Source organism: Cherax quadricarinatus, chromosome 9 (assembly GCF_038502225.1).
Source record: "Cherax quadricarinatus isolate ZL_2023a chromosome 9, ASM3850222v1, whole genome shotgun sequence".
Taxonomy (NCBI): Eukaryota; Metazoa; Arthropoda; class Malacostraca; order Decapoda; family Parastacidae; genus Cherax; species Cherax quadricarinatus.
In genome coordinates, this window is record NC_091300.1 from 298,760 (window position 1) to 316,259 (window position 17,500).

At 39.4% G+C, this 17,500-nt stretch overlaps 1 protein-coding gene across 1 annotated transcript in view; it reads right to left on the minus strand.

Annotated features, from left to right (window-relative positions):
• Window positions 1–17,500, minus strand: part of LOC128686157 (protein DENND6A) — a 155,080-nt gene that overhangs the window by 137,517 nt on the left and 63 nt on the right. Inside the window, exon 1 of the mRNA XM_070083129.1 lies at window positions 17,351–17,500. This exon is cut by the window's right edge and continues 63 nt beyond it. Within this exon, the coding sequence (XP_069939230.1) occupies window positions 17,351–17,467 (117 nt within the window). The 5' untranslated portion in view covers window positions 17,468–17,500. The remainder of the gene's footprint in view (window positions 1–17,350) is intronic.

Genomic DNA, 17,500 nt, shown 5'->3' on the forward strand with positions numbered 1-17,500 from the left:
CAACTTTAAAGGCAGTAGTGATTACTTAAGTGAAAAATAAATGGCTAGTCCACCTGTGGATTTGTCTGAGAGGCTATTATTCGGATTATAAGTTGTTTAATATAAAGTTTTATAAGAGAAGGAAAATATGTATCTGCAGGAATACTGATGGTCAGAATGAGGGACTGTTGATCGAAGGAACTGAATCTTAGCTTGGATCAAACCTGAAAGTCTCCCATCCCCGTGGCATTGAATTGTCCCTAAGGATTTCCCCCGTCATGAGACAACCTTACGGACGATACTCATTACCCTCTCCCCCCCCCCCCCGCCAACAAACGGTTTGGATCAAACTGCCAGCTTGTTTACTCAATAGCCTTGTGCTTAACAGCTTTTACTATCAAGAGACTAAAGGGACCATTATGCTTCATGAATGTCAAATCCAAGGCTACACCTTTCCCCATCCCTTAACCACCTTAATGACCCTATAGGCATCTGTTACTCAGGTTAAGTAAAAGAAGATGCTTGAGCTGACAGTGCTTTTGTTTAAGGATAGTTTTGTAATCAATAGCATCACACAATTTTAGTAGACTCATGAACAGATCTTGTGAATCTTCATTTTTATCATGTGTTTTTTGCATGAAACCAAACTGACAACCTTGATATATGTCATTTAGCTACGTAGTTATGATAGGTCATTGTCTAGGCTTGTATGTATGCTTTTTATTAGTCCATATCTGGTCTATCCAAAAAGCAAATTTCTTTGTAATTCTGGTAGACTTCATAACAGTATTAGGCCAGCATGCATTCTGTTTGAGAAGCTTGTGACTTGAGGGTAGTGTGGCTGACAATTTATTATTAAAATATCAAAGAAATATTTGTTGCATTTTTTAATGAATAGAACAGTTTCGTATGTTCACTCCGAATTCCCGTTAAACAAACAGGTTCTCTCTTTGCACGTGGTTCACTATTCTGAATTCCTGGGTGTTCTCAGCCATTGGTTTGGGTGTGAAGTTTACCTTTGATACAGTACTGCAAAGTTGTGTTGGCAGGTTTTGCCGGCTGACCTTGTTTATCTTATCAGGTGTCACTCGAGGTCATACTGTTCCATGGTATTCCGGAAGCTCATCCCACTCTTTTCAAGTATAATGAAGGCTAAGCAGACACATTTGTACCACTGGTGCCCCCTTTTCCCCATCCTCTCAACCAGGTCCAGACAGAAATGTTTCCTTTTCTTTATGAAGATCTCCTAAATATTCATTTCCTGTCAAGAGAAAGGTTATCCTGAGTGATGTTAATTATCATGTAATTATAACTCCAGCCCTGCCAGAACAAAGCCTTTGAAGCTACAACTTTTACACCATACTACTAGCACCTTACACTCGACCACTGACTCCACCCGGCTAGCTGGTGGTCACTCTGCCATAACCCGCAATACAGTCAATGGTTACTCCACGTATCCTTACGATTTTACTCAGGTACATTAAACAAGCATAGATTTTTAGTTATACACATAACATGGGAAACTTAATATAGGATAACCCAATAAATTCAACCAGACTCGCTTCCATTGGGTTCTAAGACACCACAGTTTTGTTGCACTCCCGTTATAGGGTCAGCTGTCATCAAGAGGACATGATGCCATTTTACATCTTTTAGCAGCTTAGTCATGGGCTGCCGACAAGAGGGGAGGTGTGCCGAGATTTGGTATGCAGTGACCATAGTTTTACAGAGAACGTAATATGTGTCTTACTCAGGAATAAGTTATTGATGTTTGTAGCCACACTTTTCAATAACAGATTGTCATCATTTTTTCACAGGTTATTGAGGAATGATGGTTCTACACAATGGTAATGAAGATTTGGGATATTCCTTACCATGTTGTTTTTATTGATTTTTCCCTCAAAAAATCGTTAAAAAAACAAAATTCAACATTTTTTATTATGCAATCTGACATTTCACTCAAACACTTCTGTAATGTAATTAATTAGACCTTTATCTCTCATCTGATGTCAACTAGAACATTGTATATCTTGCCAATTTTGTAAAGTGTGGAGATTTGTAGGCCCTATAGAATAGGGCATTATTTATTTTTTTCTATCTATCTGTTAGGCAAAAAGGCTTTACAAACACAGTGAGGATATGTCAAATGCTGCTTAAATCACAGTAAAAATTTTATTGAAATTGGAGAAAGGGTAAAAAAAAAAAAAATTCTTACTCCCCCTCTTGAGCTTCTGTGGGTATAAGGGTTGTCTAAAGATTAAGACCAATATCGGGACTCTGTCCTGGCAAATACTGTAAGGGTTCTGTGGCAGAGATAGGCCTAGTGCTGTAGTACACAGCAGTCATTCAGCACTTGTGGATTAAATTGAGTATATATTATAAAATGAGTACATATTAAGAAATCAAACCATTTTTTTTTATTTTTTTTTATTATCACACTGGCCGATTCCCACCAAGGCAGGGTGGCCCGAAAAAGAAAAACTTTCACCATCATTCACTCCATCACTGTCTTGCCAGAAGGGTGCTTTACACTACAGTTTTTAAACTGCAACATTAACTCCCCTCATTCAGAGTGCAGGCACTGTACTTCCCATCTCCAGGACTCAAGTCCAGCCTGCCGGTTTCCCTGAACCCCTTCATAAATGTTACTTTGCTCACACTCCAACAGCACGTCAAGTATTAAAAACCATTTGTCTCCATTCACTCCTATCAAACACGCTCACGCATGCCTGCTGGAAGTCCAAGCCCCTCGCACACAAAACCTCCTTTACCCCCTCCCTCCAACCTTTCCTAGGCCGACCCCTACCCCGCCTTCCTTCCACTACAGACTGATACACTCTTGAAGTCATTCTGTTTCGCTCCATTCTCTCTACATGTCCGAACCACCTCAACAACCCTTCCTCAGCCCTCTGGACAACAGTTTTGGTAATCCCGCACCTCCTCCTAACTTCCAAACTACGAATTCTCTGCATTATATTCACACCACACATTGCTCTCAGACATGACATCTCCACTGCCTCCAGCCTTCTCCTCGCTGCAACATTCATCACCCATGCTTCACACCCATATAAGAGCGTTGGTAAAACTATACTCTCATACATTCCCGTCTTTGCCTCCAAGGACAAAGTTCTTTGTCTCCACAGACTCCTAAGTGCACCACTCACTCTTTTCCCCTCATCAATTCTATGATTCACCTCATCTTTCATAGACCCATCCGCTGACACGTCCACTCCCAAATATCTGAATACATTCACCTCCTCCATACTCTCTCCCTCCAATCTGATATTCAATCTTTCATCACCTAATCTTTTTGTTATCCTCATAACCTTACTCTTTCCTGTATTCACCTTTTATTTTCTTCTTTTGCACACCCTACCAAATTCATCCACCAATCTCTGCAACTTCTCTTCAGAATCTCCCAAGAGCACAGTGTCATCAGCAAAGAGCAGCTGTGACAACTCCCACTTTGTGTGTGATTCTTTATCTTTTAACTCCACGCCTCTTGCCAAGACCCTCGCATTTACTTCTCTTACAACCCCATCTATAAATATATTAAACAACCACGGTGACATCACACATCCTTGTCTAAGGCCTACTTTTACTGGGAAATAATTTCCCTCTTTCCTACATACTCTAACTTGAGCCTCACTATCCTCGTAAAAACTCTTCACTGCTTTCAGTAACCTACCTCCTACACCATACACTTGCAACATCTGCCACATTGCCCCCCTATCCACCCTGTCATACGCCTTTTCCAAATCCATAAAGGCCACAAAGACCTCTTTAGCCTTATCTAAATACTGTTCATTTATATGTTTCACTGTAAACACCTGATCCACACACCCCCTACCTTTCCTAAAACCTCCTTGTTCATCTGCTATCCTATTCTCCGTCTTACTCTTAATTCTTTCAATAATAACTCTACCATACACTTTACCAGGTATACTCAGCAGACTTATCCCCCTATAATTTTTGCACTCTCTTTTATCCCCTTTGCCTTTATACAAAGGAACTATGCATGCTCTCTGCCAATCCCTAGGTACCTTACCCTCTTCCATACATTTATTAAATAATTGCACCAACCACTCCAAAACTATATCCCCACCTGCTTTTAACATTTCTATCTTTATCCCATCAATCCCGGCTGCCTTACCCCCTTTCATTTTACCTACTGCCTCACGAACTTCCCCCACACTCACAATTGGCTCTTCCTCACTCCTACAAGACGTTATTCCTCCTTGTCCTATACACGAAATCACAGCTTCCCTATCTTCATCAACATTTAACAATTCCTCAAAATATTCCCTCCATCTTCCCAATACCTCTAACTCTCCATTTAATAACTCTCCTCTCCTATTTTTAACTGACAAATCCATTTGTTCTCTAGGCTTTCTTAACTTGTTAATCTCACTCCAAAACTTTTTCTTATTTTCAACAAAATTTGTTGATAACAGCTCACCCACTCTCTCATTTGCTCTCTTTTTACATTGCTTCACCACTCTCTTAACCTCTCTCTTTTTCTCCATATACTCTTCCCTCCTTGCATCACTTCTACTTTGTAAAAACTTCTCATATGCTAACTTTTTCTCCCTTACTACTCTCTTTACATCATCATTCCACCAATCGCTCCTCTTCCCTCCCGCACCCACTTTCCTGTAACCACAAACTTCTGCTGAACACTCTAACACTAACATTTTTAAACCTACCCCATACCTCTTCGACCCCATTGCCTATGCTCTCATTAGCCCATCTATCCTCCAATAGCTGTTTATATCTTGCCCTAACTGCCTCCTCTTTTAGTTTATAAACCTTCACCTCTCTCTTCCCTGATGCTTCTATTCTCCTTGTATCCCATCTACCTTTTACTCTCAGTGTAGCTACAACTAGAAAGTGATCTGATATATCTGTGGCCCCTCTATAAACATGTACATCCTGAAGTCTACTCAACAGTCTTTTATCTACCAATACATAATCCAACAAACTACTGTCATTTTGCCCTACATCATATCTTGTATACTTATTTATCCTCTTTTTCTTAAAATATGTATTACCTATAACTAAACCCCTTTCTATACAAAGTTCAATCAAAGGGCTCCCATTATCATTTACACCTGGCACCCCAAACTTACCTACCACACCCTCTCTAAAAGTTTCTCCTACTTTAGCATTCAGGTCCCCTACCACAATTACTCTCTCACTTGGTTCAAAGGCTCCTATACATTCACTTAACATCTCCCAAAATCTCTCTCTCTCCTCTACATTCCTCTCTTCTCCAGGTGCATACACGCTTATTATGACCCACTTTTCGCATCCAACCTTTACTTTAATCCACATAATTCTTGAATTTACACATTCATATTCTCTTTTCTCCTTCCATAACTAATCATTTAACATTACTGCTACCCCTTCCTTTGCTCTAACTCTCTCAGATACTCCAGATTTAATCCCATTTATTTCCCCCCACTGAAACTCCCCTACCCCCTTCAGCTTTGTTTCGCTTAGGGCCAGGACATCCAACTTCTTTTCATTCATAACATCAGCAATCATCTGTTTCTTGTCATCTGCACTACATCCACGCACATTTAAGCATCCCAGTTTTATAAAGTTTTTCTTCTTCTCTTTTTTAGTAAATGTCTACAGGAGAAGGGGTTACTAGCCCATTGCTCCCGGCATTTTAGTCGCCTCATACGACACGCATGGCTTACGGAGGAAAGATTCTTTTCCACTTCCCCATGGACAATAGAAGAAATAAAGAAGAACAAGAGCTATTTAGAAAAAGGAGAAAAACCTAGATGTATGTATATATATATGCATGTGCGTGTCTGTGAAGTGTGACCAAAGTGTAAGTAGGAGTAGCAAGATATCCCTGTTATCTAGCGTGTTTATGAGACAGAAAAAGAAACCAGCAATCCTACCATCATGCAAAACAGTTACAGGTTTCTGTTTCACAGTCATCTGGCAGGACGGTAGTACTTCCCTGGGTGGTTGCTGTCTACCAACCTACTACCCATTTTTTTACTCTACCCAAAGACACCAAAACAATTAAAATTCCAGATTTAAATATAAAAGGGAAAACTTTGGGCACATTAAATACATATGGCTGTCAACACAGGACCCATTTCAAATAGTTATTCTCAATCATCAAAGCACCTCAAAGGAAGGACTGCTATTAAGAGAGTTAAATGCCAACATTCTTATTTATTCCGTTACTTTTATTTTTTTACCAAAATGTAATGTACCTCCAGGTTTACCATTACATGACCAGAAAATCACTTTGGGGCAGAAATCTACTATACAGAGAATATAACTGGTACAGTAGACTTAAGCATCAGCATCCACTACCTCATTACTTTAAATACTGAATAACTGAACCTTATAAATTGTATATCTTAAATGTTTCTCACAATTATATCACATAAATGTTAAACCTAAGACCCAATCTAACTTTGTTATTTTTTAAATACACTACCTAACAGAATACTCCATTCGACTGAATGTACAGCAATGCATGCAACCATATGCCCTGTCTTTGTAATACTCATTTGTGCTTAATTGTTATCTGTTTACAATAATGTTTTATCACTGATTACATCATTGCTTAGTTAATCTTAACCCTTTCAGGGTCCGTCCCGTAGATCTACGGCTTTACGTTCAGGGTCCAAACCGTAGATCTACGCCATGAGTTCAGCTCACTCTGATAAACTGTGAGTGGTACATTTGGGCCTAGATATGAGAGAATACATCTATGTGGTATGTGTGCACCACATAAAACAGATCCTGCAGCACACTGTGTATAATGAGAGAAAAAAAATGAAATCATGATTTTTCGATTAAAACAGCAACTTTGCAGTGTTTTTTCGTATGCTTTTTATAGTTGTATTTGCGATTTCTTGGTCTCATTTGATAGAATGGAAGACATATTACAGAAATAGAGATGATTTTGATTGGTTTTAGCATTGGAAATGGCTTGAAACTGAGCTCAAAGTAGCAGAAATGTTAAATTTTTGCCGATATCCAAGAGTAAACAAACGACCTCACACGTCTAATACACGTCAGCTGGTGGGTCTAATATACATTCACAAATATGGTGATGATATTTATACAATTATTACAGTATTGCATAACAGTAAATCTTCTATTTTTTGGTGTGAATAAAAATTCATTATGTGAATAAAAAATCAAAATGGAATTTATTTGTAAAGCCTCAAAACATAACTAATGAACAGAGGAAATGTTAGTTTAGTGCCAGGAATACCTACATTGTTTATTCTGGACCCTATTTTGAAATTGGAATATTTTGAACTTTGTGTTAAATTGGCCAAATTAACAATTTCCGATCACTTTATTTTATAGTTGAAACAGTTGACTTGGCGATTTCTTGTGCTCAATCGATAGAATAGAAGTAATACTAGTGAAATAGCTAAGAATTTGGTTGACTGGAATAATGTAATTGGCCTAAAATGGGAGTCAAAGTCGGCAAAATCGCCGATTCGTAAATATCGCTGACACATCAAAATTCGCAAGAGCATAATTTCGTCAATTTTCCACCAAATTTCGTACTTTTTGTTTTATTACCTTCACAAAAAGATTCTCTACGATTTCATAAGAAAAAATAACAAATTTTTTTTTTGAAAATTCTTGGACACTGGTGCGTGACTCCAGATTTGGGCCTTGGACCCTGAAAGGGTTAAGTTAATTTTAAGCCAGCCCGTAATGCTATGCATACAAGTGGCTTTGGCATGCTGCTCTTACCTGTATTTTTTTGTACCTCTGTATGTATGCTCAAATTACTAAATAAATAAATAAATAAATAAATAAACCATCAATGGGGTGGCCTGGAGGTTACAGGAAGTGTGTTTCAGAGGGCAACGCTTCTGCAGCCCGGTCCCAAACCAGGCTTTCCAGTGGATGTCCTAATCAACCAAGATGTTGGTGCTAGTCACATGCAGTCCACCGTATGCACCATAGCCCAGGTAATCAGGAACTGCTAGAGGAACTTATAAAGTTCCCTTCTGAAGACTTCTAGGGGTTTGTTGATAAAGCTTTCTAATGTATGAGGTATACTGAAAACTGCATTGGGGGTATTTTGCACTATCTTCCATCCCTCTCACTTCCACAGAGAGTGATTTATGCATGCAGATTTGAAACCAAGCCCTTTAGACTTTTCTAGGTGTAAATTATAATGCATTTACCTTGGCTACCTTCAAAGGAGTACAGAATGAGGAACTTCAAGCATTCCCAATTTAGGCAGCAATGAATGTTCTCAGTATATTCTCCAGAGCAGCAATTCCACCTACCTTAAATTGGGATGTTAGAATACAGTAGTATTCCTGCCTCGAATACAATAGTATTTCAGCCAAGAGAGAGAGAGAGAGAGAACAAGTGATCTAAGTTTGAGAGGGACCTGCCCTCCCAAAGCAAGTGATCTAAGTGTCATCAATGGCTTGGCATCTCTTGATTTGAAGGTTCTAGTTATAAAACCAATCATTTTCTTTGTTCACGTGATAATGCCGCTGTTGTGATCCTTGGAAGTGAGATCTTCTGACACTGTCACTCGTTAGTCCCTAACGTTAGTCTTTACTCAAATGAGTGATTTGTGTTTGTTTTACACTACATTTCAGCCATTATATCCTCAATTATTCCACAGTGAAATACTGTACAGTGGACCCCCGAATTTCGAGATTAATCCATTCCAGAGAGTCTGCCGAAAGTTGAAATTCACGAATTTTGAAACCATTTTCCACATAAGAAATAATGTAAATTAAATTAATCTGTTCCAGGCACCTAAAAGCATTAACAAAAATTATTTTATTTATATAATAACCCTTTGAGGGTCGAGAGGCCCTCTCCCAAACTCACGAAGTTAGCGGTCTCGAAGTGGGTGATTTCACCCACTTTGAGCATTTATGGATTTGGAAAAGGCATATGACAGGGTGGATAGGGAAGCAATGTGGCAGATGTTGCAGGTGTATGGTGTAGGAGGTAGGTTACCGAAAGCAGTGAAGAGTTGTTACGAGGTTAGTGAGGCTCAGGTTAGGGTATGTAGGAAAGAGGGAAATTATTTTCCAGTAAAAATAGGCCTTAGACAAGGATGTGTGATGTCACCATGGTTGTTTAATATATTTACAGATGGGGTTGTAAGAGAAGTAAATGCTAGGGACTTGGCAAGAGGTGTGGAGTTAAAAGATAAAGAATCAAACACAAAGTGGGAGTTGTCACAGTTGCTCGTTGCTGATGACACGGTGCTTTTGGGCGATTCTGAAGAGAAGTTGCAGAGGTTGGTGGATGAATTTGGTAGGGTATGTAAAAGAAGAAAATTAAAAGTGAATATAGGAAAGAGTAAGGTTATGAGGATAACAAAAAGATTAGGTGACGAAAGATTGGATATCATTGGAGGGAGAGAGTATGGAGGAGGTGAATGTATTCAGATATTTAGGAGTGGACGTGTCAGCAGATGGGTCTATGAGGGATGAGGTGAATCACAGAATTAATGAGGGAAAAAGGGTGAGTGGTGCATTTAGGAGTCTGTGAAGACAAAGAACTTTGTTTCTACACAGTGGATGATCAGGAGTATCCCTCAGTCTGTTGTTCCGTTGTCTGAGTATTTGGGAGGGCAGGTGAACCCAGCCGTGAAGGTTGTCAAGTAGGGTGATGAGTGTCTGATGTTGGTATAAAATACACAGAGATCTTTAGGCGCCTTGTCAACAAGGAGAAGGCTGGAGGCAGTGGAGATGTGGATTTAGGATGTATGAGAGTATAGTTGTACCAACACTCTTGTATACTGGGTGTGAAGCATTGATGAATGTGCAACAAAGAAGGCTGGAGGCAGTGGAGATGTTATGTATAATGCAGAGAATTTGTAGTTTGGAAATTAGAAGAAGGTGTGGGATTACCAAAACTATTATCCAGAGGGCTGAGGGGGGGCTGTTGAGATGGTTCGGACATGTAGAGAATGGAACAAAACAGAATGACTTTGAGAGTGTATAAATCTGTAGTGGAGGGAAGGCGGGGTAGGGGTCGGCCTAGGATGGGTTGGAGGGAGAGGGGTAAAGGTTTTGTGTCTGAGGAGCTTGGACTTCCAGCAAGCATGCGTGAGCGTATTTGATAGGAGTGAATGGAGACAAATGGTTTTTAATATTTGACGTGCTATTGGAGTGTGAGCAAAGTAACATTATGAAGGGATTCAGGGAAACCAGCAGGCCGGACTTGAGTCCTGGAGATGGGAAGTACAGTGTCTACACTCTGAAGGAGGGGTGTCAATGTTGCAATTTTATGACTGTAGTGTAAAACACCCCTCTGGCAAGACAGTGATAGAGCGAATGATGATGAAAGTTTTTCTTTTTCGGGCCACCCTCCCTTAGTGGGAAATGGCTGATGTGTTAATAAAATAAATATACATATACAGTAGGGCCCCACGTATTCGGAAGGTTAGGTTCCAGGCTACTACCGGAAAGCAGACTTCGCCGGAAAGCAGAACTCCATTTTTTCCATTGATTAATGCATATAAATGCCAGATAACAAGTTTACACTAACATATTAAGTTAGCAATAGAACTAGGCATTAAAAAGTAAAATACACACACAGTACACTCATTATTTACCTCAAAATATTTGTAGTCTTAATGTAGGGCAAAAGGTGAGTAGTATTTGCTCTAAGAAGTCAGGTGTGATAGCCCTCCTGGCCACCCCACCCACACATATTATACTACGATGCTTAAAGCTCCCTAGAGCGATAAAATGCATGTACAGTACATGCATTACTTACCTTAAAATATTTGTAGTCTTAATGGTCTTAATGTAGGGTGAGAGGTGAAAGGCATTTATTTGTAGAAAGTCATGTGGGAGGTATGGCATCCTGCCTGGCCACTTATACCTACTACGACATTAAGCTCCCTAAAGCGATAAAATGCATATATAGTACACTCATTAATTACCTTAAAATATTTGTAGTCTTAACCCTTTGACTGTTTCACTCATATATATACGTCTTACGAGCCATTGTGTGTGATGTATATATACTCAAAAATTCTAGCAGCTTCAAATCAAGCAAGAGAAGCTGGTAGGCCCACATGTGAGAGAATGGGTCTGTGTGGTCAGTGTGCACCATATAAAAAAAAAAATCCTGCAACACGCAGTGCATAATGAGAATAAAAAAACTCCAACCATTTTTTTTTAATTAAAATTCCGACTTTGTGGTCTATTTTCGTATAGTATTTATTTTTGTATTCTCGTTTTCTTGGTCTCATTTGATAGAATGGAATATGTACAGTATTATAGAAATAGAGGTGATTTTGATTGGTTTTACTATGAAAAAAACTTGTTTTTTTCTTCCCTCCCTGTAGGAAGTTTTTTTTTCCATGTCCATATGTATATATGTACAGTATATGTTTTTATTTTGTGTTCTGTGCCCTGTTCCTGCGAGAGACCGAGATTTTTTTATAGCCAGTCAAGGTCAGGGATGACCATGGTGGTGCGTGGTCGAGTGAATGTAGACAGCCTGTACTGTCTGCACGGACAGCCTATGCTGTCTGCCAGCTGAGCTCATATTTCACTCCATGCTCGTGCTGCCACCTACAGGCCTGTACCACTTCAGCCTGTCCACACCTGCCTCTGCCTCACTCTCTCAGTGGCCTTCACTCAGTCAACAAGGCCTACTCCTCTCTCCCTCACTGGGCATGGCCCTCCAGGGCCATGGGCACTTAACACACTGCCTGTGTACCCCACGACATTGCAAATAAAGTAAGAAGCCTCCGAAGACTTATCATTACTCTCCGTTACCAAGAATCACCCAACAAACCTGTAAACAAATTGTAAGTGGAGGAAAATGGTTTTATGATTTGATGTTCTGTTGGAGTATGAGCATAGAAATACTATTAAGGGATCCAGGAAAACTAGCCATGCAGACTCGAATTTTGAGAGTGGGAAATACACTGCTTGCACTTTAAAAGAAAAATGGGGATTTTGTGGTTCATAAAGTTTTTAACACTTACTTCCTCTCAGTTTTTATGCAGGAAGATACTAGTGAAATTCCAGAAATAATAAATCATGTAGCACGGGATGATAATAAACTAAGCACAATTAGGGTAACTTGACATGGTCCCTAGACAAACAAGTGAAATTAAAACCTAACAAATCCCCAGGCCCTGATGAACTGCTTGCAAGGATTTTGAAGGAAAGTAAAGAAGAACTTAGTAAACCTTTGGCTAATCTTTTCAACATATCACTACAAACTGGCATAGTGCCAGACAAGTGGAAAATAGCAAATGTAATACCTATTTACAAAGCAGGAGACAGGTTCTTAGATTCAAACTACAGACCAATAATTGCTGAGTCAATTCACAGCCATCTTGAAAGGCATAAACTGATTAATGACTCTCAGCATGGTTTTACAAATGGGCATTCCTGCCTTTCAAATTTACTAACTTTTTTCACTAAGGTATTTGAGGAGGTAGATCATGGTAATGAATGTGATATTGTGTATATGGACTTCAGTAAGGCTTTTGATAGAGTTCCACATCAAAGGCTATTGAGGAAAATTAAGGCACATGGAATAGGAGGAGAAATTTTTTCCTGGATAGAGGCGTGGTTGACAAACAGACAGTAGAGAGTGTATAAATGGAGAGAAATCAGAGTGAGGGTATGTCACAGTGTTACACAGGGGTCAGTGTTGGGTGCTTTGGTATTCACAATTTACATAAATGACATAGATGAGGGAATAAATAGCGATATAAGCAAGTTAGCCAATGACACCAAAACGGGCCGTCTTATTCATTCTAATGAGGATATTAGAGCACTCCAGGAAGATTTGAACAGACTGATGTAGTGGTCAGAGAAGTGGCAGATGCAGTTTAATATAGACAAATGCCACATATAAAGTATAAAATGTAGATCTTAATATTACTGACTGCAAAAAAGATTTAGGAGATCTGGTTAGCAGTAATCTAAAACCAAGACAACAGCGCATAAGTGTTCGCAATAAAGCGAACAGAATCCTTGGTTTCATATCTAGAAGCATAAATAATAGGAGTCCTCAGGTTGTTCTGCAACTCTATATATCTTTGGTTAAGCCTCGTTTAGATTATGCTGCACAGTTCTAGTCACTGTATTACAGAATGGATATAAATGCACTGGAAAATGTACAAAAGAAGATGACAAAGTTGATCCCATGTATCAGAAATCCTCCTTATAAGGATAGACTGAGGGCTCTGAATCTGCACTCTCTAGAAAGACGTAGAATTAGGGGGGATATGATTGAGGTGTATAAATGGAAAACAGGAATAAATAAAGGGAATGTAAATAGCGGCTAAAAATAAGTAGCCAAGACAGGACTCGCAGCAATGGTTTCAAGTTGGAAAAATTCAGATTCAGGAAGGATATAGATAAGTACTAGTTTGATAATAGTGTTGTGGATAAGCGGAACAAACTCCCGAGTACGTACTGTCACTGAAGCTAAAACATTGCGTAGTTTTAAAAATAGGTTAGATAAATACATAAGTAGGTGTGGGTGGGTATGAGTTGGACCTGACTAGCTTGTGCTAATAGGTCTGATGCAATGCTCCTTCCTTACGTGGATGTAACCTGGACCTGACTAGCTTGAGTCAGTGGCTTAAGCCGGTAGGTGACTTGGACCTGCCTCACATGGGCCAGTAGGCCTTCTTTTTTATGTTCATTTGTCAGTGAACCTCTGGAAAAACATTTGGGTTGCAGATGTTTAAGATAAGATAAGATAAGATTTCGTTCGGATTTTTAACCCCGGAGGGTTAGCCACCCAGGATAACCCAAGAAAGTCAGTGCGTCATCGAGGACTGTCTAACTTATTTCCATTGGGATCCTTAATCTTGTCCCCCAGGATGCGACCCACACCAGTCGACTAACACCCAGGTACCTATTTGCTGCTAGGTGAACAGGACAACAGGTGTAAGGAAACGTGTCGAAATGTTTCCACCCGCCGGGAATCGAACCCGGGCCCTCCGTGTGTGAAGCGGGAGCTTCAGCCACCAGGCCACCGGGCCACTGGGTTTTTCTGCTTTCACTGGGTGATGGTAAGCACTTGTTTTACAAGCAGTCTTTGGATGTCAAGCTTGATATACAACCCCAAAGGAAATAAATCTGTTTGAGAAACTGTAGTGATATCCTCAGTGTGTATCTATAGTGACTACCACATATGTATGTGTATGGTATAATATGTAATAGGATAAAACTATGAAAACAATTTTTGTATAGATATGGTACTGTAATACTTCTGTTGACTATTAGTGATCTCAGTGATGTTCTCAAGTCAATGAACAGTTAGGAGAGGTCTCCAATATTTTCCGAAGGATGAAGAGTTCTCCCACATATATAAATGTAGTAGTACAGTGGTCTTTGTGTTCCAATGTTAATCAGTTCCAAAAGTTGTATCATACCTTAAACTATTCTAACTCAAAACCATAAAATACATGATATGATGGTAATTCGTTACAAAACCCCAGTGTGCCTTGCACACTGTCAGATATAACTCGCAGGTATTCCCTTCATCTGCTTCTCTCTTATCCATAATTACAAGTCTTTCTTTTGCAGGCCCTGTGGCTGGCAAAGCTCTTGCTTCACACGATAAGGGTCCGGATTCAATTCCCGGCAGGGGTGGAAACATTGGACGCATTTCCTTGAACCTGTTGTCCTGTTCACCTAGTCAGTAGGTACCCGGATGTTAGTTAACTGGTGTGGGTCACATCCTGGGGGATAAGATTGAGGACCCCAATGGAATTAAGATGTACAGTCCCTCAATGACATGTTGCCTTTCTTGGGTTATCCTGGGTGGATAACCCTCTGGGGTTAAAAATCCAAACAAAATCTTATCTTTCCATCCTGGAATAAGTACATTTCTTGTGCTGATTTATATGTGGGGAGACATTAACAAAAATAGGTCAGGTTAGATTAAGGTAGGTTGCATTTAGTTAAAATTAGGTAAGGTAATGATTGGGTGGGTTACATAACTTAACCTGAAAATACCAACTGCCTTTGTTTACAACTGGCCAGGTATGAAATATGCCTCAGTATGCTGTAGTTATTTTCCTTTTATCTCCCAAAATAACAATTTGCACAAGAAATAATTACACACTAATTCTATGATGTACAGAGGTCATATGTACTTAAAAGTGTAAAATTATAAGTTCCACTGAATAGTTGTTGGTAATTATTACCTTACATCTACCACTGGCAGAGTAAGGTTAAAGTGACATTAGTTTATTTTAATTTGGCTTATGTTGGGTTTCCTAAGGCTACATTACAATTCTTACCATTTCCACAAAATAGAGCACCATCCATGGCATATGCCACCTAATGTTGAACATTTTAAGGGAAATATTATCAACCAACTCAGGCCAGGTGATTTATTAATGATTTAATAAGTCACCAACACTGCCACCTAATAACAAAATCCTTATTTTCTACAAGTACATGTACAAGGTATACAGGCCTAGCTAACGTTAATGACATGTACTACTTTATAGAAAGCCCCTCGTTATGCAGAGCATTTCAGGCAAATTAGGTCAATTTTGTTCCAGGATGCGACCCACACCAGTCAACTAATATCCAGGTACCAATTTTACTGATGGGTCAACATGAACAACAGGTGTAAGGATACACGCCCAATGTTTCCACCCTTGCCGGGAATCGAACTCGGACATCAGCGTGTACTCACCTAACTGTAGTTGCAGGGGTCGATACTCAGCTCCTGGCCCCAAGACTCAGCTCCTGAAGTGAGAGCTTTGTCTACCAGGCCATGAGCCACCTGGATAACATTGGTGACTGCTGATACTGTTTACAATATTACAGGAAACACAATTTATTTATTATTTTTTTTTTTAGATACTACTCATATGATAAATACTGCTACAGTCAGTATAAATTCTGTTTTCTCTTTCTGAATTTAAAGAATGCATTATTGTTTCATCAGTAAAATATCTGGGAATCCCCTTTGACCCATGCATGTCAGGAGAATTGATAGGGAACAGTGTAGTAAAGAAAGCGAATGCCAGACTGAAGTTCCTGTGTAGACAAGCACAGTGTCTACCTACTGAGGCTCGCAGGACCCTATGTCTAGCCCTTACACAATGCCATATGGATTACGCTTGCTCTTCATGGTACTCTGCATTGACAAAAAACTGAAAGATAAGACTGCAAATCACCCAAAACAAAATCGTAAGATTCATCCTGGGGCTGGGACCAAGAGAACATGTAGGCCAGGATGAATTACAGCAGTTGGATATGCTGAATATTGAAGACAGAGTAAAACAACTGAAGCTAAATCATGTTTATAAAATTGCTCACAAACAGTGTCCAGAATATCTTGCTGTCAATTTTGTCAAGGTTGGGAACCAAAGCAATCATAGTACTAGGGGGAGAGAGCACAACTTTGTAGTACCCACAGTCAGTGGCCAGGCTTCAAATACCTTTTATTGTACAGCAATAAAGGAATGGAACAGACTACCCGCACATGTCAAAGCCAGTCATAGCATGAACCAGTTTAAGAAGAGTGCCAAAAGGTGTCTGATGAATGTAGCTACAGAAAGGGAGGGGAATGATTTTCTATTTTTTAGCTAAAATACGTGTAAATTTTACCTTATTCCTAGTAATGACCCTCGTATTGTAGATAGTCTTTTTAGTATGATAATAAAATGTTATCTTCATTATAGAATAATAAGAAAATATTATAACTTTTATATTATAATAATAAGGTAAAAGGACCCCAATGGAAATAAGTCACTCTGACTTTTTTTGGGTTATCCCAGGTTCTCTACACATATGCTGGTATGTATGATAATTCTGTGTAACTGTATTTGTGTATACCTGAATAAACTTACTTACTCATTGAATATTAACACAAAAATCTTGACAATAAATAATAAATTTAAGAGATTTACTGCATAACTTTTCTAATATCTATCTTACCCATTCGTCTACCTCTAATATTGACCACAGTTTAATAATTTTATGTTAGCACATAAAAATTCCTTTACAGTGTGGCAATACACAAATAACCCGCATATAGGAGAGAGGAGCTTACGACGACGTTTCGGTCCGACCTGGACCATTTGTAACGGGTCCAAGTCGGACCGAAACGTCGCGGCAAGCTCCTCTCTGGTACATGCGTATTATTTGTGTATTGTTCCAGTCACGGTATTGTGCCTTTTTGTTATTTAGTATGGACAATGTCCCCCGCTAAATGTAGGCCTACTTATCAAGCTGTTTCCACCCAGGTTCCTGATAAGTTTCCATGCTACATGGCCTGAGTAAATAACAAGAATCATCTGAAGTGTGTCCTAAATCTTATAAAGTGATACAAGCGACATGTTAAGAGTAAGGAGGTAAAAATGTAGAGTATCACTCACCTCCATGGCCTGGCCAAGCTCCAGATCAAAGGTAACCACACATATAGCATGTACCCAGTTGTTGAAGTTATCCCAGGGCAGGAGAGGTGTGTCTTTCTCATCGTTGTTGGGAGACATGTTAAACCTAGTTATGTAGATATTGAAGGTAGA